General features: G+C 40.2%; 3 protein-coding genes across 4 annotated transcripts; 1 reads left to right on the top strand and 2 right to left on the bottom strand.

The window, feature by feature from the left end:
* The first annotated feature begins 1268 nt into the window (after nucleotides 1-1268).
* On the top strand, nucleotides 1269-9576 carry LOC141003812 (T-lymphocyte surface antigen Ly-9-like). The gene is made up of 7 exons (XM_073475277.1): nucleotides 1269-1362; nucleotides 4747-5049; nucleotides 6199-6462; nucleotides 7650-7763; nucleotides 7864-7922; nucleotides 8018-8086; nucleotides 9076-9576. The coding sequence occupies exons 1-7, from the start codon at nucleotides 1284-1286 to the stop codon at nucleotides 9151-9153; spliced, it is 966 nt and encodes a 321-aa protein (XP_073331378.1). The 5' UTR covers nucleotides 1269-1283; the 3' UTR covers nucleotides 9154-9576.
* A 1842-nt stretch (nucleotides 9577-11418) lies between these two features.
* LOC141003622 (CD48 antigen) lies at nucleotides 11419-16794 on the bottom strand. Of its 2 annotated transcripts, XM_073475016.1 has the most exons (8): nucleotides 16685-16794; nucleotides 15526-15735; nucleotides 15316-15426; nucleotides 14224-14499; nucleotides 13944-14057; nucleotides 12891-12923; nucleotides 12772-12810; nucleotides 11420-12664 (listed from the first exon to the last, which is right to left on the bottom strand). In XM_073475016.1, the coding sequence occupies exons 1-8, from the start codon at nucleotides 16719-16721 to the stop codon at nucleotides 12660-12662; spliced, it is 825 nt and encodes a 274-aa protein (XP_073331117.1). In that variant the 5' UTR covers nucleotides 16722-16794; the 3' UTR covers nucleotides 11420-12659. The 2 variants fall into 2 exon arrangements, with proteins under 2 accessions (XP_073331118.1, XP_073331117.1); XM_073475017.1 differs by lacking the exon at nucleotides 12772-12810 and having other exon boundaries at nucleotides 11419-12664; nucleotides 16685-16764.
* An 806-nt stretch (nucleotides 16795-17600) lies between these two features.
* LOC141003224 (vang-like protein 2) lies at nucleotides 17601-24147 on the bottom strand. Its single transcript, XM_073474511.1, has 7 exons — nucleotides 23910-24147; nucleotides 23280-23403; nucleotides 22126-22733; nucleotides 21468-21604; nucleotides 21033-21168; nucleotides 20703-20946; nucleotides 17601-19774 (listed from the first exon to the last, which is right to left on the bottom strand). Exons 1-7 carry the CDS (start codon nucleotides 23978-23980, stop codon nucleotides 19514-19516), a joined length of 1581 nt encoding a protein of 526 aa, XP_073330612.1. The 5' UTR covers nucleotides 23981-24147; the 3' UTR covers nucleotides 17601-19513.
* Between the last annotated feature and the right edge of the window lie 699 nt (nucleotides 24148-24846).

The raw sequence follows: 24846 nt of genomic DNA, 5'->3' as shown, positions 1-24846 counted from the left end.
CATCAGTGACATCATGCCTTAGGTTTGGTATGTTTACTAGAGATAAAATCCTGTCCTTGTGTTTTATGGCTTGAAAATGTGCCACAAAGAGCACAATGATGCACCTTTTTGCATCATGATAAAGGGTGAACCACCCTTTATCTTGAGGGTGGGGTGAGGATGGTGAACCACCCTTTATCTTGCTTCTTTGTTTATCAGTGCTCAAGGCTGCAAACAAACCGTAAATTCTGCCCAAGTTGCAAGCATGGTGCAGACGGAGGTATTATTCACATAGCTCCTCTGAACGTGACAAGTAAACGAAGATGAAAAATGCAGGTTTTCATTCACACAGTGTGTGAAGGAAAATAGAACTTAACAGAACGCAGGTAGGGCTAAAAATCCAGAGTCCATCCAGGGTTAGGACTAACTGTCTCCCTGTGTTTTCCACCAGTTCTCCGCTTCTTTTCAATTCAGTTAAAGACCGGTGCTGGTCAAGACTCCTTACTACGTTTAAGTCAAGGTCAAACCCTACACTCCAGTGGTACCTTTGCGAACCTCTGGAAAATTGGCCGCACTTTCTCTCAGCGGAAAACACTCAACAATCCTCTCAGCACTCTTACTGTAGCACTGAACATACTGTAAGTTGCTTTCTTGTTTGGTCTTACAGTAACACTTAAAATCTACCGTCTATTAACTAAATGTTCTTCATACTCTTAATGACATTAACTCTTAATGTCAATGTGAAACAAACACTAGCATCTCCTTATCTAGGGATATCTGATGACAGGATGTGGCTTCTGTAGGCGGAAAGGTTTTCTGATATGGTCACCTCTCACTCTCCTCGAGCACACATTCACACAACTAGAGTGCTTGCTGTAATCTTTAGATACATTAGGTGCCAGCTAGAGGACTGGATTGGTATAATATAGAGTCAGGACTACCAGAGGTCATGGCAAATGTTAGGCAATCTTGAACATTCACTTTGTTTTTCAGTTTTGTCACCTAACAGAAACAAATGGTTAAGTAACACATTATAATCTAATGCATAGCAGCAGACTGTGATTTAGCAAAAAAGCTCTGACGGATGATTATTCATTAAACTTTTGCTTTTAGCGTTTTCTAGTTCTGTTCTTGTTCAGGGGCTTTTTTTTCTTTCTCGCAGTATATTAGCGCAGGCCACGCTGCTTCTTCTGCTTCTCTGTGACAGGAACCTTCCCCCACACTCCACCCTCTTTTTTTTTGTGCTAACTTGACATGACAAGAGACCAGAAGAGGAAACAGTTGTTGTTCCTCTCACCACAGAGATGGTTGGAGGTCGCCTTCGTTGCTTGAGCTGCGTCTTAACATGCGCTTCTGTGCTGCTTTTTGGGGTCTGTCTCCAAGGTACGTACACCGTCGATCGTAAATTTATGGATTTTGAGTGTTTTTGAGTACTCTTTTTTTTTCTTTTCTCGTGCTCAGAATAGACAGCAGGATTTACTGGATGTGCGCATGTTATTTCGGGAAATGACGTGTATTCCTTGGAAGATGCCCAAAGTCGGTCTGTCTTGTGTGTTTGCAAATGCAAGGTGGTGTTTAAATAGCGCCTGTGAGAAATGAAGCTGGGGCTTCAAAGCTATACTGGTAATATACTGACCTGACACCTGGGGCATTCAAATGATAGAAATGAATTCAACAACTGAACTTAATGTTCAAGATAGCACTGGTGTTCTCTCATAAAAATAAAGGCGCAATCTGCTCATGGTGCTCAAACATCTATTGAAGCTTTTTTTTTCGGTTGGCATTGATCGGCAGGCTATCGTATCTTGTGGTCTACATTTGTAGATATGTTTAGCCTTTTACTGAACACTGTGTCAGCAAATTTCCTGCTGCATCTGCTGGACTGCACACTTGAAAATACTGACATAACTCAGATATGGGTCATCTCTTCGGTTTCTATCTCGTCCTCTTCCTGACAGGATTGGTTATATACTTATACCTTCTGATATACTTTTCGTAGTTGGCCTATTTCCGATAAATTGAAGTTGATCACAGCACATACAGTACTTGATTAGACAGGAACAAGGGGGTATTTGCAGAAGTAGAGGAGGGTATGTAAGTGTGAATCGCAATTGTCGTAGGCGGTGCTAAACCCTGGACGTAGCGACAGGGCCCCTGTGAAAGAGTGTCATGGGGACCTTGTTTAACCCTGGCATTAAAGCAACATTATATAGAAATGATCGTTTTGTGTGATTTGGCGACCAACATTTTGTCAGACGTAATGTAGGTGCTAACTACGAAAAACTCATCACATCATAACAATGTTATGTGGTGAAAACTTGTATGTGTGTTTAGTTGATCCTATCCTGTCACTGAAGTTACAGGTGATGGAGGGGGGGGAGGCTCAGACCGAGACACTGTTCAGCCTGTAACAAGACACTGTACCATCAAAATGATTTTGAAGCTGTTATTTTAAAGTAAAAAAGTTACATAATGCTGCTTTAAAGGAGACTATAATCTCGCACAGATGGACAAAATGGGAAAAAATCAGCCAAAACAGTTAACTCCGTTAAGTGTTAAAGGCACTGTATAAACCGTGTGTTAACAGTTTCTCCAAAGCACTGCATTCTTTTATTTATTACAAGGCACTGTGCCATCAAAATGATTTTGAAGCTGTTCTGGAAGATATAAAGTTACATAATGTTGCTTTATAATAGCTAGCGTTTAGGTTTTTGCAAAAGACAACCCAAATACAAGACACCAAGACAATTTCACAAAACAGACAAAAGCAGGCTGGGCAAATCTAAGAAGTAAAGTGTTATCTAAAAATGTAACTAAATACAAAGAAGGCTGAAGCGTGGGGGGACCACAGGGAGCATTGCAGCAAGCACGCAGACCAAAACTGACGAGCTGATAACAAGAGAACGTACACACTTGGACTAAATACACAAGGACTAATTAACTACTAAAACACAGGTGAACAGGGAAAAAGGTGGGAAAAAGATAAAGACAGGAAGCGTAAAAGAAAACATGTCACATGAGGATGAAACCCACAAAACAGAACAGGAAAACACAAAATTGAAAAAACAAAACCAAGACAAAATGCCCTTAATAGTAAAGTTTAGTGTGAGCGCATAGTTTGCTTGCTCAGAGATCGGCGATGTTGTTCTACATAGAGCCAAGGATTTTGAAAGTGGTAACACGCATGTAGATGAAGGGAGGAGAATGCTTGAGGAAAGTTTGAACGATATATAACCTCCATGGATCACAACTCCATGATAGAAAATGTCGTAATTGACCTTGTTTGCAGTCTGAGGTGTGCTGTCAATGGTTTTAAAGACGTTGTTTTCATAGTATTGGTCTATGGGGAAAATGCTTTTTAGGCCACAGGGAAGTTTCTTGCAGTAGTACAGGGAGAAATTGAGAGCAAGGCTGAGCTGCTCGACTGTATCCAGGTATAAATAATACATTCATGGGAGACTTCCCACTAAAAGGTGCCCTATGTCAGACTTATACCCAGACCCACTCCCACCCAGTGGCCTCCGATAACACAGGTTTAATTATGAAAAAACCACAGACAACATCCGGTGCGTCAGACTAAGTTCACAGATACAAGCCTTTATTGTTTCACTATTGCGTCAATATTTTGTTACTACCATGCACATGCTAATTGAGTGTTGTTCCATCCAATTGTGAGGCCCACCAACACACACAACACACACACAACATGTCAGTGGAAACAGGTCAACATTTCCTGCTCCACCACTAGAAACAGCACTGACCGAAAGTGATGAACGGCTCTGACTAAAAGCGTTCCACTGAGGTCAGAGTCTGTGGTTTCACTGCGTTTTAGTTGGAAATGAGACAGAGGTAACCTGCCAGTGAGCTATTACTATTCACAGCAACAACAATGGCTGTTACACAAATATTTGATTTCTTATTTTTATTTCCTGTTGGCGATCTAAAAAATACAATCTTATTTTTTTTTTTTTTTTGAAAAGCACTTTTTGTTCTGGACAAAGTAAATCCACAAAGCACAACAACAATTCAATGCATGACTCGTGAACTTTTTCTGATCCTCCCCCCTGGTCTATGGTTGAGTCAGAGGACTAAAATAATTTGTTATGGTCTACGTCATCGTTAAAGGAAACCAATGGTGACTTTTCAGCAGGAAGAGACAGGAAACAAACAAACAAGTACTAAAGGAAGACGTCTTTTTTGCTTATTCCACGTTACATCATGTTGTCATGTTGGATTATATCATCTTATGTTATAGCATGTCGTGTCGTCATACCATGCATGTTAATTATATTGTGTCATGAATGTATAATTGTCATGTCTGCTACTAATCATGTTATGTTTCATGTCATCCTATACTGTGTTTTCTATGCTACTTCATGTGAATTATTTTAACACTCGAAGTGTCATCAGAAATAAATCAGCTTCTAATTTGAACATTACTAAATTCTGACCTGTTTCTCCTGAACCCGATGAAGTGGGTAAAAGCATGAATCAATCTAAGACACATTATCATGTCCAGTTTGAGAATAACAGAACAAACGCAGGGAGAAAGCAGAAGGTTTTGCAGTGCATGTCCTTTCACACGTTGCATACTAGGCCCAGAGGTTATGATTCCAGGTGATTTTGTGCTGTTTGCTCTCACTTTATGAGCACTTAAGACAATCTCCAGTGATGGGAACAGACAAATATGACAGTGAAATTTCAAAAATATGTAAAAATAAATAGGTAAATAAAAATACTCTGTTGTTTGCTTTGCTTGTGTTTCAGATGTGGAGGCTTCCAGTTGTCAAAGTGTCATCCATAAAAAAGTTGGAGACACTGTGGAGCTTCCGTCATGCTTACCACCTGACGGGGTCACTGGGGCAGTGTGGAAATATGGAGGGGTAAAAATTGCAGAGAGAGACGGGAATGTTTCTGAAAAACAGTTTAAGGGCAGATTAGAGCTAAACTCCAAAACCTTTAGTTTAACAGTGAGAGGACTGACTCTCAACGACTCTGGTAACTTCAGTTTTGTCTCAGAGGTGAATGACACACAAAGGGAAACAGTCATCATCTCTCTACTAGTTCATGGTAAGTAGCTTCTGTTTTTACTAACCGAATAACCTAATAATTGCTTATGAATTGTCATTTCTTTTTTTTCTTTTTTTTTTCTTAAATCAGTTGATTGATTAAAGGACAAGTTAAGCAAAAAGTGAGATATTAGTCATCATCTACTCAACACTTCCTGAGCTTCAGAGCAAAACAGCGTTTTTCTAAACAACAGAAGTAGCTGAAAACTTGCTCTAAAATGTAAACTTGTAAACTCATTGTCTTGGGGTTAAATATATATAACAACCCAATTTTCATTTTTGAAAAATTCTTACATATTGCACCTTTAAAAGTTAATAAACCCACGCCTAAAAAAAAATATATAATATATATTTACTCAAACAATAACAACAAATGTTTGTAGAATGTCACGTCACATAATATTATGCTTTTATGGTTATTGATTGTCAGTGAGTCACCGACAACAATGTTCTGATTGTTCTTGATTTTTAGTGTCTCTGATCCAGTATTTCGAACAGACTACTTCCTTTAGCCACTCTTATAATCTGGTTTATTCAGATTTCTTTTGGGGAGCAAACACAAAGGACTGATCAGATACAGACTGTATTTTTCCTCTTATCGGTAGTACTATTCATCCAGTTAGATTGTTTTGTTGTGAGTTGCTGCCTTTTCTCAGATATAATGGAACTAGATGGTGCCCAAAGCGACCAAAAACATACATTTAAAAGACTCTTTGCAGAAATTAGACGTAGTTACTCAAGATATTCCAGATACCTAGTATCTGGCAGTTTCATGTGGGAACTATTCCCACATGTAGTTTTCTTACTACACCTGACAACCATACCACTGCACAGAATGAAGCGTGCATCTTCCCATGGACGAGAAGCTAGCTAACTAAGCTAGTTAATGTTACAGTTCAGCTGAGGAGGACGCCATTAATGTTTACACTGATGTTTACTAGTGCCATCTAATTCAATTATATTTGAATATTTATATATTTTGGAAACTAGATTTAAGGATGTGTACTGATGTGAATTCTCCTTCTTTTGCTATACCTGCATTTGTTGGTGTCTTTTTTATGATCGTATGAAATGTATTCATGAAATTCAGCCCGCTGCGATGTCTAAGTAGAAGTGTCTCTCTCTGTCCCTCTCTAAACTGCCTCATTAGAGCCCATTACTAAACAGCCCAGCCTGACTTCTAATTCCACCTGGCACCCATCGAATGAATCCTGCACAGTTTTTCTGGAGTGCAGTGTGACCTCTTACAGCAGTGTCAACTACAATTGGACCGTGAGGAACGAAACCAGAAGCGGGTCCAGGCTGCAGTACATCATCAGGCCGCAGGACGGAGACACAGAATTCACCTGCACGTTGTACAACTTTGTCAGTGACATGTCGGCGTCCGAAAATGTGACGTGCAAAGCTACAAAAGGTATGTGCAAGAGTGGAGATTAGAGTTTATCACTGTTGAATTAGGGGTTTGATTTTAAGGCGAGAGAAACAAGGGTGAATCTCGATATCTGAACTCTCTCAACTTTCAGCAAAAAGTGATGCCCCAAAACACAAAATGTTACAAGAAACACCAAAAGTTACAGGGTTAGATGCAGCCCCAGATTACTTTACTGTAGATTGGCCGTAAGATAAGCACCGGCGCACACCAATTCAGACACACACCAGAGACTCCACGTCCCTCCTTTATTTCCCTTCTCCTCTCTATGTTCATAAAGTAAAGTACATTTCCCCTCCTGCTCCAGTCAGCAGTCGTCATTACAGTACAATGGAGGTCAGCTTCACGGATCGCTGATGCAGTCGGGTTGATAAACAAGAGTGAAGATAAATCCATATTTTTATCCCAAAAGTCATAAAGTAATCTCTGAGCTCTCCTCCCGTCGGTGAATGGCTCTGGATCAGGGCAGAATCAGATGTGACTCTGGGTCTTTGTTCTCCAGAGGGTGCGGCTCTGCCCTCGACTGAACAGGAGCTACTTTCCCCGGCACCAGCCGGCCTGCCACACAACAAAAGTTACATGTTGTTGTTTTAATTCAAATTTTTAAAAAAATGTCCAATTAAGTTATGACTTGTCATAATTTCCAATAAAATTGCCTTCACTTCCTCACAATAAAACATATTTTAATTCTTTTCTTGGGTCGCTAGAGCTAATAATACAATTTAAAAGCAATTGTAGAGTTATGATACTGAACTGCTTTCCTGCATACTGAGGAAAGCATTAGCCAAAACGCTGTACTTGGTATTTTCATGCATTGTAAAGTGATATCGAGGCATGTAGTTTTAACCAGCCAGAAATCTGGTTTCAATATCTGTCACGTGAATCCTGTGAAACTGATAAATGATCTAACGGCTTGCCGTACAGGATGAGAGCATAGATCACTGATGATGTTGTCGATTAGCGTTATGATTGCTACTTGCCGTCGTGTCACTTTCACTTGCTGCTTTCTCATCTACTGATGAGAAATGTAATTGCTGTATTTTACCAATGATTTATTTTTGCGCTCATTGTTGAAGTGGCATTCTTGTTTTATTAATTCTATTCGACCTTGTGCAAATGTGATCACCATTGCTGTTATTCTGTCATAATAATACTAATATCATCATTTGCAGTTCCCCTAAGCTTTGGCACTATCCTGATCCTGGGTGTGGTGGGAGGAAGTTCCTTCATCATGGTCATAATTGTAATAGTGGTGTGTGCTTGTTACTGCAAACAAAGTCAACCAGGTAAGAACTGGTACATTAAATAACACTGTGTCCCTTTTTGACTTCATAATGTTAGCAGTTGTCCATAACAACGTTGTTCCTTCATTGAATCTACCCCCAGATAGTGACGCAAATGATCTGACCGTGTACGCTGACATCAGTGAAGTTGCAATTAATGACGTAAGTATTCAGTAGGAATTCAATACTTGTTTTAGAGGATGAAATGCATGTTTTACCCACATTGTCGTTTCTTGTTTCTTCGCTTAAATCTCCAGGATCCAACCTCGAAGCCATGCTCAGTGTATGAAACCATTGATAACAGAGGGAATCAAGTCACACCAGGGGTAAGAGCAAAAGTTGTTTCTTTGAGGCTCTTGCAGGTTAGCATATATAACATTTAACAGCTATAGCATGTGGCTCAGTGCACTTTTTCCTCCCTTAGATCGACTATATGACAGTGCACATTTTAATGATTTTCGTTGGCTTTGCTTTAAGAGAAAAATACAATTAAAGGTGCAATATGTAAGAACTGGAAACCTAGAAACAAATTGGGCCCCGCATATCACCAGAGTAACTGCAAGCTGCTGCTAACTGTAGCTGCCGGTGGCTAGTTAGCTCAGTCAGCCATGCAGATAGTGTTTCAGACTGGGATTACAAGACAGGGTGGGCTGGGGTTAGCTGGTTAGCATGCTAACTTCAGTAGACATTTCTGCAGCACAATACCTAGATGTCTTTGACATTACATCAATACTGTTTTTTCTTTACATAATTTTAATTTTTGTTTTTATGTTTTAAACCAAAGTTCGTACATTTACATGTACATTTCCACCTCTGGAAACTCTTATTCTAATGGCATGACTACTGACACAAAGATCACTGGAGTATTTCATATGTACAAAAGGCTGAAAGCTAGTTTGTGCAACATGGCCACAAGTGGTTATTAGTCAGCCATCTTAAAGTAATGTCATTTACAGAGCAATCTCTAAACCCATCAGCTAACGTCTAACGACATGGGTGTAACGACCGATCTACACAAGTCCATACATACATACCTTCTTTTACACATGTTTTGACAGGCAGGCACCTTGAAGATTTAGTAGATAAACCGATATTGTTGTTTGCAAACCACATCCTTTAATGATTCATTCAGGAATCATTAAAGGACATTCAGGACATTCAGGATTCTGAATGATGAAATCATGAAATCATGCTTGTGACATTTCTAATAAATATTGCACACCGTGCTTTTGAAATGAATTCTGAATAAAAGGAGTCTTGCAAAAGATTATGACACTGATGGTTTTGCGACTACCTCTTTTTGTCACGCATGTAGCCCCAGACTGTGTACGACAAGATCCAGCTCAGCCGTGTGAGGAAGGCGTCGGTGTCGCCCTACCAGGACATTTCTTAGAGGTTCACAGCTTAAGATCAAAAACAAAACACAAGATATTTTGCTCAAAGCAACATTGGAAAAGGCACATTCTGAAGAAATTAAGGCTAATATGATGAAAGAATGATCCACCACTTTTTTTATATAGAAAGTGTACATTGACCGCCATGTTGTGCTTTTGTAAATGCTTAATTTGTGGTCTTGAGACAGTTCCAACTTACCTTTAACATATATAAAAAAAACTGCTATTATATTTTGAAGCTATCTATGCCATAGTTTTTGTAACATTGTTGTAAATTCTGTTAATACAGAGATTATATTTTTAAATGTTTGTTTAGTATGCTCTCTAATGGAAGTACTGTACTGTGGATCTTTTTCCTGAAACCTGCATAAACAATGTTTGATGTCTGCAGCGGTGGCCATATTAAACTGCATTTACTGTCATTGTGTCACTGTGTCTTTGCAAGCACACGTAAAGCAATATGTATTTTTTCTACCTTAAAATAACAGCTTCAAAATCATGTTGACAGTGTCTTGTTACAGGGTGAATGGTGTCTCTGTCTCAGCCACTCGGCCCCCCATCACTTGTTTCTGCACTATGTAACTTCAGTGAGAGGGTAGGATCACAGCGTTACACATGTGTTTACTTCAACATACACATACATTGTTATGATATAATGAGTTCTGTTCATAGTTAGCACCTACATTATGCCTGACAAATTGTTGCAGACCTGGGATTTGTATTTACAACAGTGGTGCTGCACTCAGAAACTGTGGGGGGCGCCAAATCACACAAAATACCAATTTTTACATGATGTCACTAAAAATACAGGCATCCACATTTAACCTGTGTAATGTAAGTGTGGTGAGCTGTAAAATATCATTACTAGCTTGAATATTGGAACCTGCAGAGCTGATTGTTTATTAAAAAGCATCAAGCTAGCACAAGTACGGCAAGTGCAATGATGAAATGCAGCATTAGATGCATTCAAAGTTAACACATAATTAGTGGCTCAGCTGATATTTTTCAATGACTATCTAGTCACCAAGCATGATATTATCATTGTGTTGTTGTTTTGTGTCCAGCAAAAGTAGATTTTTCACACATTCAATTGTTACTTTGGTAAAAGTTAAAGTCACACATAGAAATAGTACTACGGTAAAGGTCTTACAGTGTCTGATATTTAAATGTATTTATTGAAAGTATTTTATTAAAGTATCAAAAGTACAAGTAAATTTATAGATGTATACTGTATACTATGTGACCCATTACCCACCTGGACAATTATTATTATTAAGCATTTTTCTGATTATCAGAATGTGTTTTTGTTTTTTTTAACTGATTGCCGATAAAATATATTAATTCAGATGCATTATGTAATCCGAGGAGTAACTAGTAACTACAGTCATCAAATGTAGTTACTAGAAAGTACTATATTTGCTTCAAAATGTAGTGGAGTGGAAGTATAAAGTAGCAGAAAAAGGAAATACTCGAGTTAAGTACAAGTACCTTGAAATTGTACTTAAGTACAGTACTAAAGTAAATCTACTTAGTTACATTCCATCACTGTTTGGTAGTGTTGAAGTCAAGACCGCACCAACTGAGACCAAGACATTACCAAGACCAGAGAGTACCGAGACCGAGACAAGGCCAAGACATTTAGAGGTCAAGACCATATATATATCAAAGGAAAATCATAACAAAACATCAAAATGTGAGTTTTCTTTTTTTTTAGCTAGGGGAAATCTTTACACTACCAATGATTTGAAGTTATTAGCTGTTTTTGAGAGGGTCATTTTTCACTCTTATCAGTAAGGCATGGACAAAAAGCCTATCAGCGGTGGTCTTGACCGGTCTCGTTCAAAAAACCTGAGTCCGCCCAGTCCGAGTTCGAGACAAGACCGAGTAAAAATGCCCTGGATTCCAAGACAAGACCAAGAATCTCAAAAAATGGTCTTCAGACTGTCAATCTTGAGTACTACAACATTACTGTTTGGTTCTCTATTTTGTTAAAGTACTTTAGTCCAATTCGCCTACATGTGTGTGCTTAAGACAAGCTTCCTGCTTAAGTGCCACACAACACAACTGGTGAGAAACAAAGTGTTTCTAATAACTTTTGACCCCAGGCGGCTTTACCAAGAAATGCAATGCAGTTAATGCCGGGTTCGGTTTAAAACCACAGTCATAGCACCTCGACTCCCTCCATGTGTGAATGATGTCACTCAGACTTCCCCTCTGCTCTGCTGCTCTGCTGCTTAACCCGTTCTCATCAAGACAACTTTTTAAAAAAGGTACATTTTTTAATATTTCTATCTCCCATATATATTATACAGCGATACAGTCACTTGAAACTTTTATAAATTTGACAAACTACAACATACACAGGAATATAATAAGCTTGTATCAAAATTGTTGCGGTTATTTAGAACAAATTGATTCGTCTTAGATGGAATGTGAAACATTGAGGCGGCCATTATCAACTGTAACAATGCTTTTTTGTGTGTGAAAACAATATTAATTCATACTCTTTTAATTTCCCTTTAACTTGTGCAACAGTCAGGGGTGCACCCAAAGGGGGGCCAGCAGGGGGCTATGGCCCTCCTGATTCACTTGTTGGCCACCCCACTCACGACTATTCATTTACAATAAATCAATGATGAAAATAACAAATACATATCCAGCCAGCAAGACACTTTTTACCATCTGTCTGTCATTCTCCCACCCCTAAGGTGGCTGCCCCGATAAATTCAGTGGCCCCTGCTGCCCCTCAAATTTCTGAGGACACCCCTGGCAACAGTAACAGAAGTTCATAGGGTCCTCACATAAATGTATTTCCACCTCTTCAGTGAACTTGATATACAACATTTAACATCCACACTCCTAAAAATACTAATATTTACAATAATAACAACAAACACTTTTCCAAAACAATATCGCCAAAGCATATCCAACAAAAAGTAAATGACTGAATCGATGTTAAGGGGGAAAGCTTTAACAACAAAGAAAGTACAAACGGTTCTCTCATAAAAAAACATACACAATAGTTGGCTGGATTTCAAGTCAAACATAATTCAGAGATCTTCAGGACACTTGAAAAACTTGGACCATAGAAATTTCTAATAAATGTTTTAAAAGCGTTAAAAGAAATTTAAAAAGTTCACATGTGACGGAATAAAAAAATAGAAAAACAAAGTCAGTCAAAGCATTCAAAGAAGTCTCCAAAAGTGCATGAAAGGTACAAAACTATACATAAGTTGGACTTAAATAATATTTACACCTGTAATCAATATCACTGTAAATCTTTGGTGTCTTTTTGGTTTGCATTAGATTGCATAGATTTTTCTTATACTGTGTCCTTCCTCTGTAGGCTTTCTGAAAATACATTCATTCCCTTCGATCATGTGAAACCCGCTTTCACTTTATAAATAAATATTCAACATGCAGGTTCACTAACACTAACACTGTTGCGTAGGCCCCTTCGGACATCGTGTTGTTCTTCTTGAAACTTGCACATCTTGTATAGTTGTCAAGCTAATTGTCGGAAGAAGAGAGAAACATTTTTAGAAATATTGACATTATGTTACCTCTCATTGCTAAAAAAAAAACTTGGGAAAATCAAAACAGAAACAGAAGCTAACCTTCTGTTTCTGCTGAATTGTTTGATTGTCGCTGTTTTCCTGGAAAATTAACGAGAAAACAAGTGAGTTTATGCAACAGCGACCATTGAACCTTGAACATGGGTCCATGAATTACATACCTGTGATGAATCCCCATACAGCTTTGATTTTTTCTGCAATAAAAAACAGAAAAGAAGTTGTCAACATGTAATATTAATTGCTTGAGAGTCACAAATAGTCATGTTCAATATGTTCTCAACACAGTGTAAAATGAAATTAGTTTTATAATTAGTCGTGATTTTGGGAAACAGTAACCTCAGGACAAGTTCTATCTTGGATTAATGTGTGGGCTGAAGCTCAGAGTTGAAAGACGAAGGGTTATGATGAGAGTAAGTGTGACTGAAAATTGCTCGGAAGTGTTGCTCGGAAGACTGAAGAAACCACAACCTCGAGTCGCACCTTTTTGTCCCCATGATCGTAGCAGTCAGAGAAATGTGTCATATCAAGGAGCCTGCTGTGCATGTACACCTGCATCCTTTACAGTGAGTGATGGACTAAACAGGACAATCTTCACAACTTGGATTAATTTAAGAAAAACTCGTCTTGACTCTTGGATCAGTGGGCCCTTAAGATGTAAAGGAATAAAAATTATCAAAGAATGGACAGGAATTAGGTCTTTAAAAAGATAAGAAGCCACCATTATTTCCTCTCTTTTGCTGACCGTTCCGGCAAATCTGTCCATATTGACAAAAGATTACCGTACCGTCTATGTTTGCATTCCTTGCATGTTGAGCTCACATTATGGCAGCGTTCCCAAAGCTACTAACCACACTGGGTGTGGCTGGCAAGGTCATGGGTGTCTGTGTCTATTTGTTGACCTAAATGAACTCAGAGCAACACTGAACTTAGTGCACGGTTGTTAACACTTGAAGAGGAAGTGAGCAGGTTGACTCAACCGCACAGTTGTGTGAGTACAACTGTGGGAAGTGCAGAATAGAAATGCTCTGTAAGCTTTTAAGTAAAACCCTTCTCCTTTTCTTGTCTGAGTTTGATGCTGATTTTTTTTAACCAAAATAAATAAGAGAATGCTAATGTTGTGTGTTATTTCCAATGTGCTTCAGCTGAGATTGTGGCATACCTTTGGAGGAGGGAGGGCGAAGAGTTTTCCTACAAGGATGTTGATTTGTTCTCACCTCCGAAAAAGTACATTACAACTGCTGACAGGAAAATTCCCAGGATGGCTCCCCCGACCACAGCGAGACCATATCTACACCTGGACTCAGGAAGAACTGGCGGAGTTGGTTCAACTGAAACAACACGAAGAAGACAACAACATAACATCAAGTCCACCAGTTCAGTCTTCAGTCATTCAAGAATCAAAATCAAATTAATTGATTGTTGAATTCAACCTAATATCTCATACTGTATCATCTTCCATGCCATCATATTTGCTCGAGTCCATTGTGACCTTACCAGAACAATGTGGGGTGACAGAACATGTGTTGTTCTCCTTATTCTTGCTGGAGGTGCAGGTGAACTGGACATCGCTCCGTGTGGTGTTGAGGAACGCTACGTGAACTGCAGAGCTGCCATGACGATCCTGTGTATTGATGTCGGTCGCAACTGAAGGTTCAACCTGCCAGGTGAATTCAACGCCTTGATCGGCTGAAGAACATTGCAGCACCACCCAACAACCTCCATTTTCAGGTATAGAGGCGGCTGTCCGTATGGTCGGCTTCTGGAGGCGTTCTGCGGGGGTTTTAATGGGAATTGTTGATTAGAAGTGAGGATATACTGTAGTCTCTCCATTCAGCAGTCAAACATTTGTTTACGAAAAGGGTTAAAGATAAGGGGGAAGAAATTAAATCACTCATTTTATTTAAAGACCCCATGAGACAGCTCAAGGAGTGCCATTTGCTTTGACCTAGTTGCGCGTTTCCTGTAAAAACAGCAAGGTTATTTTCTTGCAAGGTTGGAGGTTTCAGCAAAAGTAAGTGCTTACTTTAGCAACAAAGCTACTGGTATCTGTTTACCAGGAACACCATAAATCACCTCAGTGCTGTAACCGTCCGTCGTTGACCTCAGAGACCGCGTACGGCCCCAGTCTTGGGGTGTTCATTGAGAAGCTGCCGATTATCAGTTAGTTTGTTGGCAGCTACTTTAGCAACAAGTAAAGCTATCTGTCCAGAGCTGCTCAAGGTAGGACAGCGGAGGGAAAACCAGCTAATATTTTCTCCATAAAACATGACCCATTTCCACCCAAATCATTGAATAAAGTTATGAAGTTGTTTTTTGTACAGCAATCCGTGAGGTCCGGTTCCGAGCACATCAAAGTTTGAAAGGCGTTTCCAGGAATTTACAAACTCTAAAATAACGTTAAAAATATCCACAAAACAGCTATTTTGCTTCTGTTGGGCCTGATACTGGATATATCTGTGATCAAAACACCTAAACAGTCGTTTTGACTTCATGGGGACTTTAAGGGCTTCTATAACAATAAAAATACAATGAATGACAATATGACAAATTAAATTTGTGTCGGTCTTGAACGCTAGTGGCTCTTACCTGTCACTGTGAGCTTAATCTTGTTGGCACTGTCCTGTCCCGCTGTATTGTCAAGGTCTACACTGTACTCCATGGTATCCTGTCTGTTCAAGTTATGGATCGTCAAGTCACCTATTGAATAAAAAAACATCGAGGAGACACTGTAAAGTGAGAAATAAAATAACATTTGTTAACGCTGATAGATTCTGAAGTCATAGATTAGTCTTGTACCTGTGGTGGTGTCGAGACTGAGCCTCCCTTTATATCGATAGAACCGTTCAATGCTTTTCTTCCCATTGCGAGAAGTGGCAATCCAAGTGTTGTTTGGAAATATCGACCACTCAATTTTGGAAAGAGTCCACGATGGGTCGGCTCCTGAGGGCAAGGTGACGTTATCCCCAAGGTACCCGGAGACCTCTTTGAGGGATTCGACCAGTCCCACTGTGAAAACAATTTTAAAAGGGTTCAACTTGCAACATCATATCAGGTCTCTCTGAGTAATAAGCAGAGGAAAAGCAACACTTCCCCTAAACTGTTGGTCTCTGGTGACACATTTAGCACAGTAATGTCACTGCAGGAATTATAGTGGCGCATTTATGCAGCAAAACTAAAAGCTGAAGTCATAAACTTGCTGCTGGTGACACGAGGAAATGTCTGAGGATCGCCGAAGTAATCAGAATGTATCCTTAAGGAACCTTGAATATCTGTAGCCACTTCCATGACAATCCATTGTTTAGTTGTTCACTCTGAATCACAAATGTCAACCTCATGGTGGCGCAGGAGGTAAAGTCAGGCGATCACAAAAGTCGGTAGGAGTAATGCTCTGGGAGCCACAGATGTAGGCGCAACATTTCATGTGAATTCAGGCAATAGCTGCCTCGATCGCAGTGGTGGATCGACTGTTCAGACCAATGTTGCCAACAAAATGTATCAGGAAATGACGGCTGGATTGCGATACACGTGAATACTGTATAATAACAACAATAATAATAATGCTGTGGCTTTTAACAGTTCAAGTTCATCTATGAGATGATTATCATGCTTCTGCGGTTCACTGAGGGATGACAGACCTTGTGTTAGTCACGTTGTCACACCACACGCTACAGATGCTTCCTGCTTATGACTTTTTATCACAAAAAACGCTACCCTTCCTTTTGACTTTCCTGAGAAAGACATTTTAACTGATAAGCGATTTTTCTTGAGCGACTTTAAAAACAAATCTTTTTAGCTTTTTTTTTAAAAAAGAATAATACTACCGGAGTATTTCTGCTTCAGGAAGCCAGGAAGTTACTTTTTCTGTTCTGAATTGTCGTTTTAAATATTTCTAAGTGTTTGAAAGTTTGGCACATCTTTTCTACGGTATTTTCTGTCAATGAAAAAGTGGACTTACCTTGCAAAATGATAATACTGATGACTAGTAATCTCATTGTTACTGACAACGACAGAGGAACGGAGGAAGCCTTTTGAAACTTCCTTTTTGGTTTTGTCCTCTTTTTTTCATGACGCGACACCACGTGCATTATGACCAACCCATATTTCAAAACTAGTACTGTCAGGGTTTGGTAGAGCTGCTCACTTGCACATTTCTGCCGGTCATTCTCACCTGATCAGCCAACTCCACTCACCTGTTCTCATCCTCATCACCAATCAACCCAGTATATATACCCCAGCCTCACAGACACTCATTGCCAGATCGTTCTTCACCTCATGCAAGACTCTCCGGCACTTTCCTCCGGCCTGATTACCTGTTGCCGACCTCACCTGCCTCTGACCTTCGTTTGACCACCTAAAAAACTCACCAGCCCTCTGTCCCCGGTTTTGAGAGATTCTGCTGCTTCTTTGAATACTGTTTTCGCATTCGATTATTAATCATGGATGGTCTTCCAGGTATGACTAAATATTTGGGTGATCAATTCTATACACACATTTTAACATATCCAGTTTTACCAAAACTTATTTTGAATGAAGTTGCCAAATGTATCTTCCTCGAAAGAAAATCCCAGGTACTTTTTGGGTATATTTTCTGTGGATCAGTGTAAATTCAGGATACAGGATTGAGTTGTTTTTCTATTTTGTAGTGTCCATACTTGTAATATTTCATGGAATTTTTTTTCTCTTCCATTTGGTACATTCCAGCTGCTGTTCACAAGTGGTTGCACAGTATATATTAAGAGTGTAATTTTTTTTTTTACACCACGTTATCTTCACATACACCCACTCGAGTGTCGCTTCCTGTCTGAAAGAGCAGAACGAAATGACGGAGAAACTCATGACAACATATGACTCACATGGGGGGGGGGAACACATTTCTCATAAGATCATTTATTAAAAACCTTAGTCCTAAAAAAAAAAACAGTTTAACAGTAAATAACAATCTTCATCAGAAGTGTTAGTTTAGACTGACTACAACAAAGTGATCCATAGAAAAACATGAAAATATAAAACTGTATTCAAATGTACATGTAAACTGCTCATTGGTGGCACAACAATCTATCTGTAGTGTCAAAAGGACTTTTTTTTTTGAGTGGCAAAAGACACACGTGCAAACATATCAACCCATGGCCGGATTAACCTGCTGAAGACGCCCGTTGACCCCCAGTACATACGGCAGCTTCATTATATCTCCAGAAACAAACTAGTACTCTAGAAGTGGAACGATTAATCAGTTAGTTCAAAGGAAAATACTGGATAATAAACAAAAAATATCTTTTGGGCTGCGTGGCGATTTAAAAAAACACAACTTTATTTAGAAATAAGGGTAACTCCACCCATTTCACACATCGGGGTGTTTGCAGGTCTTGGGGAGTACTACTAAATATATGAAAAAGTAGTAGAAAACCTCCTGTGGCTCCAGAGGAAGCTGCATGTAATCTGATAAATTACCTCCAGTGATGTCAATCAGTTGCTAAGTTGCATTGTGGGTAATGTAGGCTCCAGGTTTTGAAAAAAAAAAAATCTCTGGTTCTGCTGTATCGACTTTGATAATTTCTTTTTAAAAACTGTCCATATTGAGTCCAACAGTTTTATAGGAGTGCAAAGCTAGACCGGTGGACTGCTTTTCAAAAGCTGGTGCCTACATTACCCACAATGCAACGTAGCCACAACTTGACCACTTTAGCAGACCAGACACGTTGCAATAATATCAAAGACGGTAATTAACATAAAGCTGCCAAAAAGAAGCACATTGTCAGTACTTGGTTATATTGAGCTGCAACTCTTCAAGTCCAATTAAAAGCTCACATGTGAGCCAGTGTTACTGGACAAAAACACATTTCTGTGGGTGGAACTGCAGAAAAGAGAAGTAATCTGACCAAACCTGAGCAGGAAATTATACAAACATGTTCATGAATATTCAGTGCATCAAATCCATCCAGTGTTTTTTACTTCATACTTTTAGTGGGAGGTACACCTGTCCACTTTGATACAGTCAGTGACGCCAGACAATGTCGGAAAGGTGACAGGGCCGGGGTTTTTTTTTTTTTTATGTCTGACTCTGTCCAGTTATAGCAAACAGGAACTTCAAGTTAAAGAGAAAAGAGAAGTAAAATTATCTCTGACAAAGACTGAGCTAAAGGGAAGCCCCTCAATTCTGACGCATGAAAAAGGCCAGCTGTACAGTGTTCCTGCAACCCACTATTTTTTTTTTCTGGGTAGGAATCAACTTTTTTCGCGTTTTGTTAAAATCTGAATGATGGTGGTGGGAAAAAGGGTATCGGACGACAGTCCAAGTCCTGCATGGGTATATTCTCTTTAAAAATGCTGTATGAATTACAAATGTGGCTAAAATCCTATAGACTTTTTAACCAAAGCATTAAATGTTTATCAAAAGATGCTTTTTATTAAATTTGTAGTGAAATACTACAGAGAAATAGCCCTACTTCTTCAGTATTGTGGGCAGTCTGCAATGCATTACCAAAGCTTGACAGTCAGCACTTGGAGACAAGTGTGGTTTTATTTTTTGTCACCAGAGCTCAAAAGGGGAACAAGGTCTGAGGAGGGGTATTCCTGCTTCTTTGTCTTTTGTTTTGTTTTTTGTCTTTTGGTTCATGATATCTTAGCCATGTCCCCTTTACATATTTGGGTGTCATGCTTAACAACAAATACAAACCTGGAAAAATATCTACGTGATACCAAAAGGTATAAAAAGATACCCTGAAAGCACTATAATTAGTATCACCATCCTCCTACTTTCCACTGTCCATTATTCATCTGCCTCCTCCTACACGGATGTCTCTGACTGAAGCTTCATGACAAACTTGTGACTTTTGGGGTCGATGAATTCCTCGCCCAGGCGCAGGAAGGGGAGTGGTGTCACCGTGACAACCAGGGAAAAGTCGAGGCGTCTCAGGGAGAAGACTTGACCTTGACGTAGAGCAGCTGTCACTGGCTCCTCACTCACTAGCGTCCACTGGCGCCCCCTACTGCTGGTGTCAAGGTACTGGAGCGTGGGACCTGGGCTGAGGTAAAGCTCAAGGAAAGCCTGAGACACAAGAACAATATGGGTAAATCAGCTTGTTATGAATATGTATGTTATGTTATGTAATATGCTCTAAAACACTCAGTAAAAGTTTGGTGCAGTTGTGAGACATCATTAAGTCATTTTAATGTTTATTTTTTCATTCATTAATCACTTTATAATTACTGACATGAAAGGGCAAATGTAATAGGTTAACATGGAGTGTGTAGTGTGGCAGGAGCTGCAATGATCAAACTGATCTTTCACAGTGAAAATGTATTTTTCCCGCTCTAGGAAAACACTGTAGTCACAGTTTATAGTAAACATGATCAATTCAGGTGAGATGACAGCTTGAAAAAAATGGGAAAAATTGGGGTAAATGCAAAAAAGTTGCATAATATGCAGACGATGCACCCATTTTCTATGAAGATTAACAAAAAATTACACAAAAAACACATAAAACCTAAACTAAAAGCTGAAGTAAATATCGAACTAAAAACAAATAAGATGAAGGATAAAATTAAATATACATAAACATACAACACAAATAAAATAAAATGAAAAAAACAACAACTTAAACACATCTGCAATTAATTGTATTATTAACTATTACATTAATCACCAATTATTGCTATAACCCATTTATCAGTTTGAGTAATATTGAAGAAAAAACCTAAATACTCTGAATCTAGCTTTCCTAAATGTTAATAATTACTGGCTTCTCTTTCATCAATGACAGTAAACTGAATATCTTTTAGGCTGTTGACAAAACTAGACATTTGAGGACATCACTGATTAACATTTTTCTCCATTTTCTGACCTTTAATAGACCAAACAACTAATTGATAAATTGCAAAAATAATCTAAACATGAATCCACAGTTAATGTAATCAGATGCAGCCCTACACAGAACTGCAGTAAAATGAATTAATAGAGGTACTACCCTCCTTACCTTGGGCGTCATGTTGTGTGTGATGCAGAACTGCAGGTGGTTGATGATGCTCTCCATAGTATGGTAGGACTGCTGCCTGGTGGCGCGGAGGTACTTCTGCATGGCCCGTGCCATGGGGGCAAAGATGGCTTGGGCCGCCTCCCTGGGGTCCATCACCTCCCGCGGATGTTTGGGAGAGGTCGCGGCCTCTTCTTCCTGGTGACGCTTAATGTGGGTGAAGGCTTCTTCTACTGCCACCACCAGCCTGGGAGGAGAGACGGGAGAGTGAGACACTGACTTTGATGTAAAGCTGCCGACACTTAACTGCAGACAAAGTATTTCTGTCCTCGCCTGGCTTTGCGTTTGCGGACCCTCCGCTCCATCTCTGCCTCCTCATAGTAGTACTCGTTGTGGGAGTTGTCTCTTCTCCGAGCGGCAGCTGCGATCATGGTTCTCGACTGCCCTGTAGAGTTATTGGCGTTGTTCTCTGTAGACAGAAACACTGATATTATCTAAATTGGTAATCCAATTTTGGATACAATCCAATGCAGAACATCCAGGTCATGTCAGCAAAGACTAGTTGTTTTTTCAATTATTATTTGTGGAATTTACAAACTAATTTTCTCATTTTTAAAGGGGTAGTTTTTGTATTTCAGGCAGATTTTGTCAGCAGCCAGTTATCACTTGCTTTCCACCCTGTTAAGTGTATTATAGGGATTGTTCTGATACAGAGTGGGCTGAATGGAACAGGTTAAAGATGAAATATTGAACACGAGGTCATTTTACCTTCCCCCAGATTGTAGACCTTGAAGGCAGACATCTTTTTGGAGAGGATGGACTTGGGCAGGTTGAGCAGGGCAGGGTTGTTGACCGGGAAGTCAGTGTAGTACTGGTCGAGGACCCACACTGCTGCCCGCTGAATACTGCGTTTCACAAGACAGAGGAAGTAGAAACAAAGTTCTTCTCTTAAACTGGTGTATTTCAAAACAGAGAGCTGTTATCAGAGTATATCACCTGTGAAAACATGACAGATTCATGCCCACATACAAACGTAGAAAAAGGAAGTGGTGAACCATTTGTGGCAGAAACGGGCTCTCCTACTAGACTGCATGCAGCAGAAGCAAAGTCTGTTGTAATGTAGGCTAATGAGACCAAAATGAATGACAATAAAAACAGAAAGTACAAAACAAGCAGTACATAACAGCTATAGCATGCAGGGTTGTCAGCATTCATTTTGTCAGGCAATCTGTGCTCCTTCAAAATGATTGTTTTGTTTATCTCTGTGCAAGAATTCTGACAATTGGTTCCAGCTCTACTGAGCCTGCTGCCATCGCAACCCGACCCCGGATAAGTGGGCGACCATAGATGGATGGATGGAAAATGAAAACAAAGTAAGAAATAAAATGAAACGTAATTTAAGTATAAATAAAGACAATCGACTGACCTGAGACAACCCACGTTGTAGAAGTGACTCGCCCCATCTGCTGTCCTCACCACCTTCAGACAGAAAGCAGGCTGCAGATGTCTGACCTCCAGTAGCACCAGGGCGAGGTACTGAATGAACAGCAGCGCGTCCACCAGAGATGCTGCATATCCCACAATCCCCCTGTAGTCCGTCTCCCTGGGCTCCAGCACTCGAACCCCGTAGAAGAGCCAATAAGATGCCACAAAGAGGAAGACCAATGCCAGCAGCAGACAGCGGAAGATGAAGAAGCGTGGTAGAGTAGCTCTGGGTGGGCGGAGAAACAGCGCCCAGGTGGAGATGAGGAGGATCAGGAGCTTGAAGGCCAGAGAAATGTAAAGGCCCTCACATGGTGTACCACAAGGTTCCAGCGTATCCCTCCACAGGAGCTGTGGGAGGGCCAAGAAGGCCAAGGGAGTGATGAGAGCAAAGAGGCCCAGGACAGCACCCAACGCTGGGCTCAAGTAACGGCGGCACTCGAGCGGCGAGGACTCCTCAAGGTCCTTAGAGATCCGTGTCAGGTCCTCGTTGGAGATGCTGTCCACAGAGGTGCCAGTGACCACCGTGGTGGTCTCGCCCCAGTTGTCATCCTGTACAGACAGGACAGTGTTGGTGATACATGGTAGAGCACAGGGGGTTTAAAGCCTCATCCAAGTGTCATTTTACACTGTGTTCATCTGATTTTAAGGGGCTACGAGCATGATTTGCGACATCACAAATAGTCAGGGAACACAAGTGAGATGTGGAAACATCAGTGTTGAAAAAAGTACCTAAATGTCATACACAGGTAAAAGTAAAGCTATCATGTTAGTAAGGTAAAAGCCGAAAAGTATCTGATGTTAAATGTACTTAAGTATCAAAGGTACAAGTTAAAGTTAATATACATATATTTACATGTATGCATTTACTGTATACTATGGGTCAACCGATTATCAGATACAATATTCTGCATTCAGCAATGTTTTCTTTTTTTCAAATGCCGATAAAATGAAGCACTTTAAAAATACAATACTTTGGCTTTGATGCAGCATCCAATCTGTAAGGTAACTAGTAACTTAGCAGCCACAGTAGTATTGGAGAATATTTATATATGCCTTAACATGTGTGGAGAGGGTGTTTTAAATTTTAACTCTGACCCTGTCGTCTCCTCTCGTGGACTCCGCGTCCAGCATCGACTCTGCAGGAGTCTGGATGGTCACCGATTTGTCTCCACGGATGCTGATGTCGCGACTCTTTGAGCGATGCCTCTCCCTCCTCTCCCTGGAGAGAAAGACAAAGTGTGGCAGGTCAGGGATGGATTTCAAACTTTCTGTCCTGGCAGGTTATATACTATCATCGAGTCAGGGATAGGATTATTTGATTATTTGCTACTGTGGTGAAATTCTAATCTGGCAAGCTAAAAAAAAAGCTATTTAAAAGCCACCATGTGTCTATTTTCATCTTGTTTGATCTTTGGATATCTCTTTTTTTCCCCATGCTAAAATATATATAAAATTGCAACAATGCAAGTGCAACTTGTGCAAATAGAGCTGAAACAATTCATTAAAAAACAGGAAATTAAAGATTAAGTGTGTAGGATTTAGCCGCATCTAGTGGTGTGGTTGTAAATTGCATCATCTACATAACTTTCGTTGAGTGAATATCAATCTGAAGACATTAACTTGGGCTCTGCTTTCAGAGTCTAAACAATTAAAATCGACGAAGTAATTGGCAGATAATGAAAATTATATTGGTTGCAGCCTTGAGAACAATCTGTGGTCCTCTACCTGTGTTTTCGAGAGCTTCGTGAGTGGGACGACTTGTAGGAGTAGCCCGAGTACGTCGACTCGTTGTCCATGTCGGAGGCTGGCGGTGGGCGGGGTTTCCTGGCCCCTCCTGCCCCCGAGCCGCCGCCTTTCTCCCAGACCACGCCCAGCTGGCTCTTGCGACTGCTAATGGACTTGGAAGAGAGGGCCAGAGGGAGGCGCAGCAAGTCCACTTTACTCCTGAGGGAATCTATCTTGGAGGCCTGTACAAAAAAAAAGAGGGCAGGGATGGGGGAGGAAGATGAAGACAAATGACAGAAATGGTGAGTTCGGAAGGGGCAAGGACGGAGTGAAGAGAGAGCAGAAAGAGAAATGAAGACTGAGAGGGAAGGGCGAAAGATAATTTGTCATCTCAGACAGAGAGTAAAAGCATCTCAGAGGGAATCGTACCAAGCAACAAGAAGAGAGACAGCTTTGTTGAAATGTTGGCACACTGCGGTGTGTGAAAGTGTCTGCATGTGTGCTTTCAGCGGCGCAGGACGTAGCAGGGCCCATTCTTCCGCTTTGAGGGAGTTTTTATGAGCAACTCGAGTGATTTGGCCCTGAGTGTGTTCTCAGCCAATAAAGGACAATTACGCCAGCTTCTATTCTGGGCTACGAGTCTCCGGTGTGCAGACATGCAGGAGCGGAGCATCGGATCAGCTCTGGAAATGTTCTAGTTTAGACATGGGAGTGGCTCAAACAAAGCAGGGTGTGTCATTTTTTACAAATAAACTAAGAATAAAAAGATGCTTTCTTTATGCTGGTTTATCCCAATTTTTTTGCAGTGTTTTTTTTTTTTTTGCTTTAGGTCCGTTTGTGATACATACTCGCCCGGACACCACATTCCCCAACTGTCCCCTGCGGTGTCCAAGGGCAACCGAGCTTAACTACTACAATGGGGATGAATGGGAGGCTA

The sequence above is a fragment of the Pagrus major genome, chromosome 10, assembly GCF_040436345.1.
Source record: "Pagrus major chromosome 10, Pma_NU_1.0".
NCBI classification, from domain to species: Eukaryota; Metazoa; Chordata; class Actinopteri; order Spariformes; family Sparidae; genus Pagrus; species Pagrus major.
Note: the sequence above shows the minus strand (reverse complement) of the source record. Positions and strands in the feature narration are given on the sequence as shown.

What these genes read in the sequence shown, in the direction of transcription:
- LOC141003812 (XM_073475277.1), top strand. Translation starts at nt 1,284, where the DNA reads ATGGTTGGAGGTCGCCTTCGTTGCTTGAGCTGCGTCTTAACATGCGCT. An exon ending in CATCTCTCTACTAGTTCATG is followed by an intron (nt 5,050 to 6,198) that starts GTAAGTAGCTTC and finishes CTGCCTCATTAG; the next exon opens with AGCCCATTACTAAACAGCCC. An exon ending in CTGCAAACAAAGTCAACCAG is followed by an intron (nt 7,764 to 7,863) that starts GTAAGAACTGGT and finishes ATCTACCCCCAG; the next exon opens with ATAGTGACGCAAATGATCTG.
- LOC141003224 (XM_073474511.1), bottom strand. Translation starts at nt 23,980, where the DNA reads ATGGACAACGAGTCGACGTACTCGGGCTACTCCTACAAGTCGTCCCAC. An exon ending in CGAAGCTCTCGAAAACACAG is followed by an intron (nt 23,404 to 23,909) that starts GTAGAGGACCAC and finishes CTTTCTCTCCAG; the next exon opens with GGAGAGGAGGGAGAGGCATC. An exon ending in GGTCTACAATCTGGGGGAAG is followed by an intron (nt 21,169 to 21,467) that starts GTAAAATGACCT and finishes TTCTGTCTACAG; the next exon opens with AGAACAACGCCAATAACTCT.
- LOC141003622 (XM_073475016.1), bottom strand. Translation starts at nt 16,721, where the DNA reads ATGAGATTACTAGTCATCAGTATTATCATTTTGCAAG. An exon ending in TGTCACCCCACATTGTTCTG is followed by an intron (nt 14,058 to 14,223) that starts GTAAGGTCACAA and finishes GTGTTGTTTCAG; the next exon opens with TTGAACCAACTCCGCCAGTT. An exon ending in TGTAATGTACTTTTTCGGAG is followed by an intron (nt 12,924 to 13,943) that starts GTGAGAACAAAT and finishes TTTTTATTGCAG; the next exon opens with AAAAAATCAAAGCTGTATGG.